The 15266-nt window shown below is 38.9% G+C and overlaps 2 protein-coding genes across 2 annotated transcripts; one reads left to right on the top strand and one right to left on the bottom strand.

Annotated features, from left to right (window-relative positions):
- The first annotated feature begins 391 nt into the window (after positions 1 to 391).
- On the top strand, positions 392 to 6107 carry LOC127779129 (KH domain-containing protein SPIN1-like). The gene is made up of 7 exons (XM_052305826.1): positions 392 to 588; positions 749 to 837; positions 2389 to 2540; positions 2781 to 2909; positions 2992 to 3108; positions 3893 to 4036; positions 5496 to 6107. The coding sequence occupies exons 1-7, from the start codon at positions 503 to 505 to the stop codon at positions 5637 to 5639; spliced, it is 861 nt and encodes a 286-aa protein (XP_052161786.1). The 5' UTR covers positions 392 to 502; the 3' UTR covers positions 5640 to 6107.
- Positions 6108 to 11638: 5531 nt separating this feature from the next.
- Positions 11639 to 13076, bottom strand: LOC127778702 (ethylene-responsive transcription factor ABR1-like). The gene has a single exon (XM_052305324.1). It carries the CDS (start codon positions 12876 to 12878, stop codon positions 11997 to 11999), a length of 882 nt encoding a protein of 293 aa, XP_052161284.1. The 5' UTR covers positions 12879 to 13076; the 3' UTR covers positions 11639 to 11996.
- Between the last annotated feature and the right edge of the window lie 2190 nt (positions 13077 to 15266).

A 15266-nucleotide genomic window follows, 5' to 3' on the forward strand; every position in this document is an offset into this window, starting at 1 on the left:
AAGCCATTATGATGCACTTAAAATTTGGAGAGTTAGCTACCCTCAACAAGAGCATTGGATATAATGGGTTACTTTATTTAATTGTGCCCTTTAATTTATTATTACATTACTTCTCTTTACATATATATGTATATACACACGTAATTTCACTCAGTAATAATTTATACAGTCTATGAAATAGCCATTTAGGTGATGTGAGGTAAGGGTTTTTCTCCTATCACCTGCCCTCCTTTTAATTTTCACCTGAGCAGCCAGCAATTCCCCTTTATCCAACAGAACCTGGCAGGTAGTGTAACCTAAAGCAGAAAAACCTCTCCTTTTTAGTTTTTCTTTAATTCTTTTTGGAACCATCAAAACCTTTCCAGTTTCCACCATCTTCATATTTTTTTTCCTCTCTCTCTAATCTCTATCATCAACCTCTTCGCTAGGAAGGAAAAGAAACCAAGAAACCCTCTCCTCTCTTCTCCTCCTCCTCCCCCTCTCCTCGCTCGTGGCCGCCACCATGTCAGGCGGCCTCTACAACCACCAGGGTTTCTCCCCGGCAAGAACCCTCTCGCCCCAGATTAGGAGCAACCCCGAGGCCGATAGGTACGGCCTCGCCCGCTTCCGCCGCCGCCGTGGATTGCTACTGTGTTTCTTGCTGATTCTTTGATCCAAGGATTGCTTCTTGCTCTTGGTTGCGTGCCCTTTTTTCGATTTGTTTAGGTGATTGGTTGTGCGATTTCTTGGGTTTTGTTTCTTTTTGCAGCCAGTACTTGAGCGAGCTGCTCGCGGAGCATCACAAGCTGGGGCCTTTCATGCAGGTGCTGCCGATATGCAGCCGGCTGCTCAACCAAGGTGAGATCTTTTCTTTTTTTTGATTGATTGATTGATTGATCTCTCGCTTACTGTTTGTCACGGATTGGTGGGGGTTGTGTTTGTTTCGTGTGAGGAAGAGGGGGGATTTGTGGTGTTAGTTTTGCAATCGGGATTTGGGAATCGGGTGGCTCCAATGCGTGGAATGATGCTGCTGATTTTGCCTGCAGCTTATGTTTGGATAGAGTTGCCGAGTTGCCCTCTTGTTCTTTCTCGGGAATTTTTCGTTGCCAATCGAGATGAGATTGTTAGAATATTTTGGGGGTTATATGCACAACACAACAGAGATGACCGAGTGTAATGGTATAATACAGCATGCGAATCAAGGCTTGTTGCGCTGTTTTGGTGATTGCCATTGAATTTTTGCCTTCAAATAATGTAGATGTTTCGATGTATTGAGACTTGTTGAGAACTGAAGATCAATGATGAAAAATAAAGTGGTGATGAGAACTAGTAGTTGTCAAGATTTATGTGTAGAGTTGCAATCATTTGTCCATTGCATCAGCAGCAGACAATGGTATGCGCATTGTGGATACAGGATGATTACTGATCTGTTAGGTGCGGCTAGCAGCAAGTAGCCAACAAGATGTCCTGGCTGCTATGTCGCTACCCAGGCAGGCAAGGTGGGCACCTAAGTGAGCTATAGGTGGCTGCCTCTCTTCTAGAACAGTGGGCGTGAATGCATCAGCAAATTTTTGCGCTTCACCGTGTGCTGTTGATAGGCTTACTTGATAAAAGAAACTGTTGAATTTAATATATGAAGATGTTTTGAATGTGTAAGAATTGCATGAATAGTTAGCTCATATTGGAGAAATTTGCATTCTTCTTGTGGGCTGGGAACTTCGGATGTTGAGTATGTTGCCTTTATTTTTAGTGAATAGCTTCAGACTGCATTTGATCAGGTTCTATTTTTAGCTGCATTAGTGGGAAGTCAAATTTTTTGCCTCAATTTCTCACTGCACCTTTTAGTGTTTATAAAGTGGTCTACGGCCTGTTTTCATGGATTTACTACATGTAATTTAGATTTGCAATTTTTCTTTTATAGATGAGCAAGGCGGGCATTTAATTTATGTTTACTATAGGCTGGAAAATAGAGCAAGTATCCACAAATAAATACATCCTTTTTTTGTCATATACTGAGAGCATGTCTCTCTGTTTATCTAAAACCCACTCCACGGTTCAACCCAAGTAAATGGGTTGGATAACTATCGATAAGGACACTCTTTCCTGGTTTAACCCTTTAACTGACCATTTTCGAGAATTCAAACTGAAATATGTAAGTAATATATTTGTTGTTATGAATTATGCTATGGATTCAAACCTGCTTCTAATTGTAGCATATATTTGCACCATGTAATATCTATTTATCTTGATGTGCTTCTTGATTTCACTTCTACCTTAAATGCTTCTCATAGGGAAGTTATGATTTGATCATAGCTATCATCTAACTCTTGCATTCCAAAAAAGTATAAACTCCTACTTCTAAGTAATAACCTTATTTATTCCTCCTTTTCCAATCTTTGTGTTGTTTAGAAATCATGCGGGTATCAAGCATGGTCAACGACCATGGATTCAACGATTTTGACAGGCGTCGTTATAGAAGTCCGAGTCCCATGTCTTCGCCAATTATGAGACCCAACCTACATGGCAATGGATTTGGGCCTTGGAATGGCATACACCAAGAGGTATGTATAATGAATTAATTACTGAAAAGTGCAAAAGGAAAACAAGCTTTTAATTACTACAAGAATCTTCTTGTCTATACATTTACTCATTGTTTTCAACTTCTGATTCTGAAGAAATTTTCTTCAATTGTATATAGAAGGTCATCAAAACTCTGTACCATTGATTCTTATGTTCTTTGGCTGGCGTACATTAGGTTGTGTCTTTGTGAGCAATACTAATAAGATTTGTTTATATGACAGAGATTAGGCTTTCCTCCTCCTCCTCCTCCTGGGACAAGTATGGACTGGCAAGGCGCACCGCCAAGTCATGGCTCTTATATTGTCAAGAAGATTGTACGCATGGAGGTTCCAGTTGATGCTTACCCTAATGTATGTGTTCCTCTTATGCGATTTATCATCCAGCAGATAAAATGTCTTGTTTTTAATGTCTGCTATTTTCGCTTTGCTCCAGTTCAATTTCGTGGGACGTATTCTAGGACCGAGGGGTAATTCTCTAAAGCGGGTTGAAGCATCAACTGGTTGTCGTGTTTTCATTAGAGGGAAGGGTTCTATCAAAGATGCTGATAAGGTAACAAACGTTTGTAAATGTTAATTACTTTACATTTATATACTCATATAACATGCGTTATATAAATTAAAACTAAGTATTACAGCTAGCTAGGATGATAAACTTCTTTGTTATGTTTAATTTAATATCCTTTGTAGAAATCTTGGAAATCCTTCATTGTACTCTTCCCTGATTAGTAAATCCTAACTATCCATTATTGGTGTGACCATTTCTGCCATGGTCTATAGTATTTCTGAATTCTGGTCTTCAAACTTTGTCCTAAATTGATCTGAAACACGAAGAAACATGGGAAACACACAAAAGAACTGTTTAAAAAATTGTTTTTATGGAGTATTGTGTGCCTCAAGGCAGATTTTATATTGCCTGCTCATCAGTTTGCTTACCATATAAACCTTGTAACAATAATAAGTTAGTAACATTGAGTAACGTATTTGCTTACATGTATTGGACAAATGTATTGTTCTAGTATTTCAATTTTCTATTTATTTTTTGGGTTCATGATATATTATGGTGGTGAGTTTTATTGCATCTTTGTAGAACATATGTTAGTATTTTGTACTACTATCTTCCCATATGGGTTTCTATCTTGTCTTCTGGGAATCTGTCTTGCCCCTTAAACCCATTAACATGTTACATCAATAATGTGATATTTAAGTAGCCTTACTCTGTCTCATATATTAATCTTGATTGCTGAAAGATTCCAGATTGCTCCTTGTCCATATTTTTTCCCCTCATTTATCCTCCAAATATACACAGTTACACATCTTTGTTTTCTATTTTATAGGAGGAGAAGCTGAAAGGAAAACCTGGCTATGAGCACCTCAATGATCCACTGCATATCTTGATTGAAGCTGAGTTGCCAGCCAATATCATTGATACAAGATTGAGGCAGGCACAAGAAATAATGGATGAACTGCTAAAACCAGTGGTATTAATTTATATGACTTTATGTATTAATTTATTCTGAAATTTGGATAATACACTTCACAATTTAGAATTTAGAAATGTGCTACCATAAAGTCTTCCATACAGGCTAATGGCACAAACTTTTCACTGGTTATGTTTTTTTATCTTTTTTTTTTTTTTTGCATGACTGAACTGAAAAGGAATTTTACATCTCCATGCTTATTGGAGTAGTTACAGCTATTTGCATCTCTGTGGTTTTGTTGACATAAAATTTAGAGGTACCACCCCATACAAGTGATGGTAACTTCACCTCTCCCTCTCATTCGCAGCCCAGTGGCAGCACTTTTCATTGGTCCTGATGTCCTCATTGTTGCAACTGGTTAGTGTGGTATGGGTGCAGATCTAGGCTGGAGACAGTCCTCAGCACTAGTCGCTAGGACAGGAATAGTTTCCTTTCTCTGATTGTGGTTCTGCATGTGACCCTGTGGGCATCAAGAGGGCCATATATAATGAAATAAAACTGATATCCAGTAATATTAATTGGAGTTAATGACCCTTAAGATATTCAATGATGATCTAAATTGTAAACCTAGTCTACTGCCAATACTATATCTAGAGTGTTGCAGTACAAACTTAGTAAATCTACCCTTTCAGGAATATAACATTCACCATAGTAACAAAACAGATGCAACTTGAGGGCCAAAAGAGTACTAGTCAGACCTGCAGCTTTCCTCAGCTAAGGGCATGTTTGGTTATTTTCCTGGGAAAATGAGCAGTGATCTATGCGGGAAAATGTCTGTTTCCCCACAAAAAGAGAGAAAGAAATAGGTCTTTGGTACTTGCCAAGAAAGCACAGAAATGAATCATGTTGTATCAAATCATAAAATTAAAATTAAGTACAAAACAAAGTTTCTTCCATAAATCCCAAGTCATTACTTCCATTCCATGCTTCATTGTTGTCCATAATGAATATTTTGTTGCTGCAAATCATTGTTAAGTGGATGCGGTATGTCTATACATCTGGCACTGTGGTACTCATCGTCCCAAATTGCAGTGGATCTGCAATGTTAAGTTTATGATGAAGGGCCCAAAGGTGATGAGAAGGCAAGGGTTTAAGTTTTGGGTGCCAGCCCGAATCCTGCTAACCTACAGACTTGGCTGCTTTCCGTTTCATACCCCAGGACCATTTTTTTGTTTGTGTTTCGAAGCTTATGCATATGATGCCACAGAACTAGCCTTTCTCATGTTGTCTCACATTGTAGCTTTGCTATTTATTTGAGATATTTTCCAACAGCTCTTCTTGAGTAGTAATTTATTTTTATTTCATATACAATGTTTCTTCTCCCCCTCACTTATTCTTTTCCCTAAGTTGTCATTCTATGATAGTTATTCCTGCAGTGTTTTTCTGTGAACCATGTTCTGTAGGTTGCTTACAGCTATGACCGCCGTTCATAGCTGACCTCTTTTGTTCGTCTTTGCAGGATGAGTCGCAAGATTACTATAAAAGACAACAGCTGAGGGAACTGGCAATGCTGAACTCTACTCTGAGAGAGGACAGTCCTCATCCAGGAAGCGTCTCCCCTTTCAGCAATGGTGGCATGAAACGTGCAAAACCGAGCCATTAGCAAATATGGTTCGACCTCACCGCTTTCGTCAAGGTCAAGGAGCTCCTATGCGGCTATGCCCCTAGGCATGCCGTCGAGCTCGAGTGGTTCGTTGTATGGGCTATTGTGTAAAAAACAGTATGCCTTTTACTGGATGATTAGTCTGGTACCAAATGGTTCTCTCCTCTGGATGAGGAGATCGATGGTTAAAGCTGCCTCAAATCTTTTGGCCGGTCCAGATGTGTTGTTGTAACTTGTAAGGTTCACATTCATTTTGTTCTTTATCGACTGTTAACCCTGCTAGCTTGTGATGCTAAGATAGGTGGTTTTCCCTTTTTTCAGGAGAGATTAGAGAAGTCTTGGTAATGTAAGATTTCAGTTTAGAAGTTGAGTTAGATTGTATCATATTTGCCTGAACATCATGGAGTTGCAAAATGCAGGTCATGACCGTGTTATGCAATAGTTTGATGGGAAAAATCTTTGAATTAACCATGTGGATTCAGGGCTCTCTGTATTGCAGTGTGGTGGATGGTTCGAAAGTTTTATGTTTGCTTTACAAGTTACAGAGCTATTTTATGAATCTTTCTGTGATTTTATTGTTAGATTTACGGTAGTATGTCTTCTAGTGTTTGACATACCAAGAAGCACCATAACTTAACACAAATAAGTGTGGCATCTCTTGGTATCTTCCTTTAAGGACCATAAAATACCTCATAAGGCTAATGTTAATTTCTACATTTTTTAAATTCTGAAGTGTATTGTGTTCGCCATGAGCAAGTAAAGTTGCCTCTCAACAGGCAGCCATTTTCTTGAAGCAAAATAGAAAACCATCTAGTCAAAAGGCAATAACAGCTTTAGCAATTCAAGATATAATTTAGACATACATATTTGACTTGTCTTTTTTTTTTGCGGGGAACATATTTGACTTGTCTTAAGCTGTATATTTCTTTGTTGAGTCCTAAAAAAATTAAAAATAGCTTTGGATTATAATTATTTGAGAACACAAATAAATATTTAAATATAAGAAAGTTGATAAGTTGATTTTTTTAAAAAAAAGTATATATATACATATACATGTATATACATATACCTGTAAATACATATACATGTATATAAGAAATGTTGATGAAGAAAGTTCATTTTTTTAAAAAAATATATATATTACTCCCTCCATTCCAAAATATAAGGCACAACCACTCTTAACCCAAAGACTAAGAAATAATTATTATCATCTTGTAGTTTGGATCATCCTAATAAATATAATACATGCATCCAATAGAATTAGATAACATGAGAGTGGAGGATTTAAAAAAGTAATAATTTAATGGAGAAGATGCTATAGTTAATTGCATGCTTACATGCATGTCTTATATTATGTAATATCTAAGAAAAGTAGTTGTGTCTTATATTATGGAACGGAGGGAGTATCGTTAGAAGCTTGAGAGGTGTGCCTATAATCCATAAGCTACTTAAAGAGCTTGAAAAACACATATCACTAATTATACACTCACCAATTAATCTTATGGATGTAAGCAAACGGCGTAGCCCATAAATCTACTAAAGAGCATATTCTGTCTCTAGAAATACAGATTCAGCTCCAAATCTCCAATGCAGGCATCTGCTGGTCTTTCACCGTGGGACCACCAAAATGTAGTAGTATTCGAGAAGCTAGTATATGCATTGAAAACCGTTGAGACAAACAAAACAACAGCAATGTCAATATCTATGTATTGAAATTTTGAGTATCAATATCTTAATTCACATTGGATGTATTAAAAATACACCTTCAACGACATCCATGTAAAGAATGCTTTCATGGCATTAAAATTTGTTGGAATGTGCAAACAAACCACCACATAGGTATTAGAAGTCCAAATGGCATTACAAACGCATCGAATGAACATTCTCATCGTTTTGAATTACTGCTTGTTATTTGTCGTTTTAGATTTATCCTTTGTCAAACATCTATCTCTGACCATAAATTATTTTCTAAATAATAGAATATAATTTCGGTCTTTGCTCTAAGAGCTACAGCTTATTATTAAAAAATCAGTTCATTGATAAGCACACACAACAAACAATTTCATAATAGCACCTCCAAAGGAAAACATGAAGTGATGCACCCACTAATAACCACCAACACTAGACAAAAGACTTCACAATTATTGCACCTTATTTGTGAATCTCCATCCGAAGTTGAAAAAAATCTGCAAACCGTTGCCCCTAGGTTGCAGCATGCAGTGTGAATAAGTTTGATGTCCTCATCACTCCATTGTAGTTACGTCCAAAACTGAATCTAGTGCGTTGCTCCCAAAAAGTACCTATATATAAGATTTAAACGGTGATTTGTCCTACGAGAATGAATTTATTGGTCCTTTTATCAATACCCACAAGCCAGTTTACAAAAATATGAGTTGGAGTATATTATACGAGGATATAGACCAAAAGAAGTTTGTACTGATCTCCAGAGAAATCTAACAAAAAGACAATTAATAAATAAATAATAGATTGTTTCATTTTTATTAAAAAAACAACATCTTATACTACCATTTTAATTTCTTAATAAATAAATAATAGATTGTTTCATTTTTATTAAAAAAATAACATCTTATACTACCATTTTAATTTCTCCTAGCCGGAAGGACAACTCTTGAAACGCTCAGTGACTTAAAACGAATAAAATGATCGAAATTGTATCAAACCTGTTGTAATTAACAAAATAATTAAAAACATGTGTTTCCTCGGAATGCGTGATGACAGCAGCAGCTAGTGTCACCAACACAATATGGGACCTAGCTATACAGTGGTAGTATATATAGCTAAAGCTCAATTGATGGCAGGTAGGCGATGTCGGCCGTTAGCGTGTCAGCCTTGATTGCGTACTTACGTGCTCTCCCTCTCAGCAGCTTGTAGGTGACGAAGAAGAAGAAGCCGATCTCTCAACAATTGAGCACACAAACGACACACAAAAGCCGCGGCTTGAGGTTGCTCCGTTTGAGCCACAGCCCCTTGTTTCCCTTTCTCCAAGTTGCTCTTTCCTTATCCATGTGTTTCTGTAAAATGGTGCCTCTGATATTTTGGTAAGGTATTGTCAGAGATAGGCAGGCATGTGATGGTATAGTAGAAGTAGATTGGTAGCTGCTGGACCAGAAAAAAGAAACATTAATCTTTTAGACACTACATTAACATACATACAGAAGTTATGTACTATCTCCGTCCTAAAATAAATTCATTATTTTCACCTATTCCACACATACTAATAAAAAAACCAGAATTCCCCTACTTTATCGAATTTCAATACAACTATTCCTCACTTTATCTACTCATAATATAATTATTTCTTATTTCACAAACTTCGATGTAATAGTTACTCTAAAAATAAAATTATTTTCGGACAAGCAAAATAAATTTATTATGGGACGGAGAAAGTAGATAGGAGTAATTTTTAATGGGTAAACATATAGGGCTTATTGGGATTGAAGGATGTTTTAAGGAAAAAGACAGGATCCAATCCAAAGGAATGAGTCCTTATGATTGCAGGATTGCTTCAAATTAAGGCAATTTAAAGGATAGGAAAAATTCCTCCACAATGTTGATGAATTTTAGCATTAGGTTCAACCTCATTATTTCAAATTCCTTTGATATTTTAAGGCATTTTCTCTCTTTCCATTATCTCTCTGGCAAATCAACATATAATCTTAAAATTCTTTTGTTTTTTTTCTATGGTACACCAAATACATGTTTTGAATAAATTCTGTAGCTTTCTTTCTTGTAGGATTTTACATGGCATGATATTTTTAATTCTATGTTTTCTCTATTCCTATACTTTAAGAATCTTACGTTCTAGAGGAATCATAGTAGAAAAGTTGCATTTTAAGGTTTACCCGTAGTTGTATTACATAATATCGGTTTTCTCTATTTGTACAAGTGACATCTGAGTATAGTTGAATCTTTCTTTGTAGATGGACTAGTCTAAAAAAATACTAGTAGGTCAATACTTTTCTTACTCTTGATTGATAAAACGACATCTAATATATATTTCATTATATATATTTTTCATTGTTAACGGTAACAAGCAATGGACTTATGGCTTTCGTTTCATCTATTCATCATCCTTGTCACCGTAGCTCCAGGCAACATGTAGTATATATATGGACTTATGGATATTTTTTGCAAAGTAATACGCATTAAGTAGGAGTAACTGATAGTATGAGCTATGTGCAACTATATATTAATTGTTGTGTATGGTTGATATCATGGTGCTATTAATAATCTCACAAATTAATGTGGTTATATCAATCTTATGTATACTTAGTCTTGAGAATAACTATCATGTAAATACGTTCTAAAATAGACATTGCAATAAGCGGCTATTATTGCTGATGCAATGTACTATTCCTGCTAATAATTATATGGTGGAATCGTGTTATTTTTTTAACCATGGCTTACAATATGGTGTTAAACACCGCACAAACCCAATAATATTTAGAGTGGGTGATTGATGAGAATGATGGTTATATAACGTATTAGTTCTTTCGATATAGTAGTAACAAGGATACTAAGAGTTATACCTCTTGTTTAAACATGAAGGTACTTTCACCAAGACCAATGATGAAACATCAATATCAACGACACATAGAGATTAGTTCCAGACACACACCAAAAAGCCACATACTGACTTTTATTTTATGAATTGGCACCTATTTTATCCACAATACAATCACGCTTTCTTTATCCATGAAAAGAAAATAAGGTGGTAATAGTGGTGAGACCATGGTATCACCATATCTCCTACTCCCTAAATCTAAATCAACCTAATGGTAATTTGTTTTTTTAAAAAAAAATCATCCTCTAAGATGTTTCCAACATTTGCAGCCATAAACAAGCAGGGGCGTAGGTAATCCAAAATCAGCTTGATCTTAAGCTCTAGGTTTGCCTCCATAATTATATTTAAATCTTTATAAACCACTATGTAATGTGTTAACAAAATTAATATCTCACCAGTTGAGTCCTACTCGAGTCATAAGTTTCGACAATTTCTGATTTCGTCAGGGTGGACAAGTATTTATCCTACTCTCCAAGATTTTTCCAATACTAGCACAACCACATACATGGATGTATTCAGCTATACAGAAACAGTGGTGCAGACCGTAGCCAACAAACATGAGATATTTCCAAGTCACACATAAAAATAAACTACTGCTGAACACAACGGATCGAAAAAGAAAGTAAGCTTTTATTTTTGTTTCTCCATCACACGACTAGTACTAAAAGAAGCAATCTCCCATGTATTTTTTTTTTCTTTTTTACACCTGCAATCCATATGACCAACCTGCGACTGCAAAAACTCGATGTCAAGATACTCACTCCTGCTGCTGTCAGACATCAGCAGCAGTAGCAGAAAAGCAAGAAGAATGCACGTGCACACGCACTAAACAAACAGAAGAAAAGGAAGATAATAATCTTGCTGCGGTCATCTCATCTCATCTCAACCACACGCCCCAAATCCAACGGCTTGGACCACAGCCACAGGAACGCCAGGATGACAGCATCCAACTCATCCTTAAAAAACTAGTCTCTTTTTTACCCTCTACCAAGCAAACCAGATGAGTCTATGACCTTGGTTGAGGAGTTTAAAATTTTAAAAAACAACTAATAAGAAAGAGAAGCTGAAGATTCTACAACTAAAATTCTAAGAAACAACAGGTAAAATATGGAGAAGCTAAAAATTTTATAACTACAGTTTCTCAGAAATTAAGTAGCTTCTTATAAACCGGGCGAAAATCTGGGCGAAAATCAGAACGACCTTCTACAACTAAAATTCTAAGAAACAACGGATAAAATATAGAGAAACTAAAGATTTTACAACTACAGTTTCTTAGAAACCGAGCAGCTTCTTATAAACCGAGCGAAAATCTAAACTGTTTAGAGAAGCTTCTGACAGCTGAAGATTATATAAAAGCACTTCAAACAGAACCAAAGCTTTTTGACCACATCCAAGAAACGAAACGAAACCAGGCTTTGAATCAATCTTGACTCGATTCTTTTTCCACAAGTTCTCTTCGAATCGACCGATTCGTTACAATGTCAACACCACAATGTCACAACTACATGAGACGAGATGATATTACAGAAAATATTACAGATCAGTTTTCGAGTTTCTCCCAAGATCCTAATGCAGGAGAAGCAAAGCATATGTATGTACAAAAAATAAAAAAAGAAGATAATCGCATCAGATCAGATTTTGATTAACAGCATCATCGAATCACATCAAAAGGAATGATCCACTAAGCTTTTCACATTAGGATGGTTGGTGTTATTTGTTTTTTTATTTTTTTATTTTTTTTTTGGTGGCATCCATGTCGCCGGGGAGGAGGATCAGGCGCGGCCGGTCTCCTCGACGGCGGCGGCGGCGGTGTTGAGGGCGGGGATGCGGCCGCCGCAGCCCGACTGCTTCTTCCGCTTCCCGCCGCCGCCGCTGGCCAGGAGGGGCCACACCGGCCGGGGCACGAAAGGCGGCGGCGGCGCCGCATGCTCGAGCTCGATGGGCTCCTCCTTCGCTGCCGCTGTCGGTGACGGCGGCGGAAGCGGCTTCTTCTTTGGAGGCAGCAGCAGCGGCGGGAGCGGGGTGTTCTCCTTCTCCGGCAGCGGCGGCTGTGGCGGTGGTGATGGTGGTGGTAGCGGCTTCTTCTTCGGCGGCAGCGGCGGCGGGTACAGCAGCGGCTTCTTCCTCGGCGGCAGCGGCAGCGGGAATAGCATCGCCTTCTTCCTCGGAGGCAGCGGCGGCGGGAACAGCAGCGGCTTCTTCTCCTCGGCCGTCGGCGGCGGCGGAGGAGGCAGTGGAGGCGGAGCGGGAGCGACGCAGCGGCGGGAGGGGAGGTTGAGGGCGGCGCCGGGGCCGCGGAGGCGGAGGCAGGCGTCGTCGTAGGCGGCGGCGGCGGCCTCGGCGGTGTCGAAGGTGCCGAGCCACACGCGCCGCCCGTTCTCCTTGGGGTCGCGGATCTCCGCCGCCCACCTCCCCCACGGCCGCCGCCGCACGCCGGTGAACCTCCTCTCCACCTCCTGGCACCGCAGCCGCGTCCGCTTCACCACAACCCGCCTCGCCGCCACCACCTCCCCCTCCCCCTCCTCCTCACTGCTCGACGAATCCGTCGCGTCCTCGTCGCGGAAGATGATCCGCACCACCCGCCTCCTCCCACCACCCTCCACCTCCCCCTCCATCGCCATTGCCGCGCTCCTCCCCCTCCTCCCCCCACCCATACCCCCAACCACCTCGCCTCACCCACCAAGAAAACCACCCCCGCTCACCGCATCCGCGCATCCATGGCGGCTCCCACCGCTAGGGTTAGGGTTTCCGATCCCTTCTCCCTCTCACGAATTGCTCGGTGGCGTGGAGAAATTGGGAAGCAAAGCGGGAAGAGAAGAAGGAGAGGAGAAGGGGAAATTGGGGAAGAAGAAGACGAAGAGGCAGCTATATTATAAAAGCGGAATAGTAGAAGGGGTAGTTTGGTAATTACGCGGCCGGGGGCACCCGCGAGGAATCTCGTTCGTCGGGTGGGGGCGCGTCCACGTGGCGGGGCGACCGCCGCGCGGGGCATATTCGGTCGGGGTGGGGGATGGGGAAATGACGAGGGTGCCCTTGGTGGTGGGGATGGGCATCCGGAATATTCGACGCAAGCTCGGAAATTCAAACGGGGTTAAGGAAAGGCTTAGCTGTGAGTGAGTTTGAACGAAGCCTGGGCTGCCGTTTCTGGAAGGAAGTAATCAAGCAAAAGCTGTGTTTTGCTTGGCTGGTCACTGGTGTGGCTGGAGACAGCCATCTATAGATGGCAAGTGGTTAATGGATTGGAGGCAACAATAGCTGTTAATTTTGGTGCTTAGCTCTTTATTTACATACTATAATTTTTAGTGGTATCTATTTAAACATATTACTTCTTATATTCTTTTTAAAAGTAGTGATGTCGTTATTTAATCCTATGATCGAACTGGTTGTATTGTGGTTTTGTGGTGTTAGTGACGATTGATGTTTACTTCTTTATTGCATGGATTTTTTTGCTATCTATTTGTATTGTAACTACGCGCGTTATCTTTTTTTTATTAGTAATGTTGTTATTGAATCTTACGATTGGACCGATTATATCGTGGTGTTAGAGGCGGTTCGATTGTTAAGGTTGTAACATGTTACAACTGAATTTAATTGATTGTATTTATTGCAGTTAGATGCTATGGTTATGTTTCCGTGAAATTATCACTTAGCTATACAATATACTTTATTCAAACCAATATTAATAATTTATATTATACTTTGTATCAAAAAATTTTTAAAAGCTGGACCAAAGTCTTAAAGGCAAGGTTAATAAGATCTCACTGTTGAAGAGTGACCCCAACGAACAAAATTGTCACTAAACATATGTCATTTAGGACAAGATTTGGTCAAACATTTGAAATTCCACATTTCATCTTTATTTGGATAGTACCTACAAAATAACTAACGAAGTAACGAACAATAAAGCTCATGGTGATTCATTAATCTAAAGTAAATGGATGAATTGAACATTGTTTCACCCATTCTATTGCCGAAGCTTGGGGTCAAAATGGTGTTTAACAACTGCCAACAAATACCATATGTGAAGTTGATGACAATTAAGATGCTCTACGAGGAACTTCAAGGTAGACATCAACCATTGGTTTTCAAGTTACTTCATGAGAAGAGAAGCATGATCAAGAAGAAAATGGTGTGAAAGATAAAATTTTCTCAATTCATGATCAAGCTTGCTGTCAAGAGAATAGATGAAAATCTAGAAGATGGATTTCAAACTATCAATCAACAAAAACAAAGTGAAATGGAAAATTCAAATTGATGAACAAAATTACAAAGTGAAAATATTGGAAATGCGAAGAACAAAGTGAATATCTATGGCGAGACAGGTAAAGGGAATGCAATACTCAGCTGCGATGGCCCAAACGATCTTGAAGGGCAAGGGATGATTTTATCATGATGGACCGTATAAAGCCATTTGAATATATGAATACCTATTAAGAGGGGTGCAATCATTGATGTGTTTGTATATGTCTTGGTACTCAAAATGATCTATCGAAGTGCTTGTTGAGAGAAACTCAAGTATTGCCGTATCGTTCAAGTGATTTTAGACCTTGTGTTTTAGTTTGGCCGGGTAACCCTCTGAGTGAGCTTTCTATAAAGTTCACGATCATTAAAAACAGACTTCAAAGCAAGTCATTATGGTTTGAGTAATACTAGAAGCTCTTATGTGACAGTTTAATGGAATATCCCTTTTTTCTTCAAAGTTAAGCTTTTGGGTTGTGTTCAAGGTTTATGAACAGATTTTTCAACGTGAATATCTAGATTTTTGAGTATTAGAATGTTTGATATCTCCAAAATTCTTGCTCTCAGTTTGGATGGCTTCAAATTATCGGAAGTTTTAATTTGTGCATCGGAATTTCTTATGTGTAAAATCCTAGGTCAAAGCATGTGTGTTGTTACTGTTAGGTTTTTATTTTTGAAATGACCGGAAGTTCTGATGTCCACATCAGAATTTCTGATGTTGTAATCTTTTCATCCCAATGGCAAAAATCTGGATATGTTGTTTAAATCCCTCATCCTTTCTTTACTACTGGTTGGGGGGGGGG

This window comes from Oryza glaberrima, chromosome 7 (assembly GCF_000147395.1).
Source record: "Oryza glaberrima chromosome 7, OglaRS2, whole genome shotgun sequence".
Taxonomy (NCBI): domain Eukaryota; kingdom Viridiplantae; phylum Streptophyta; class Magnoliopsida; order Poales; family Poaceae; genus Oryza; species Oryza glaberrima.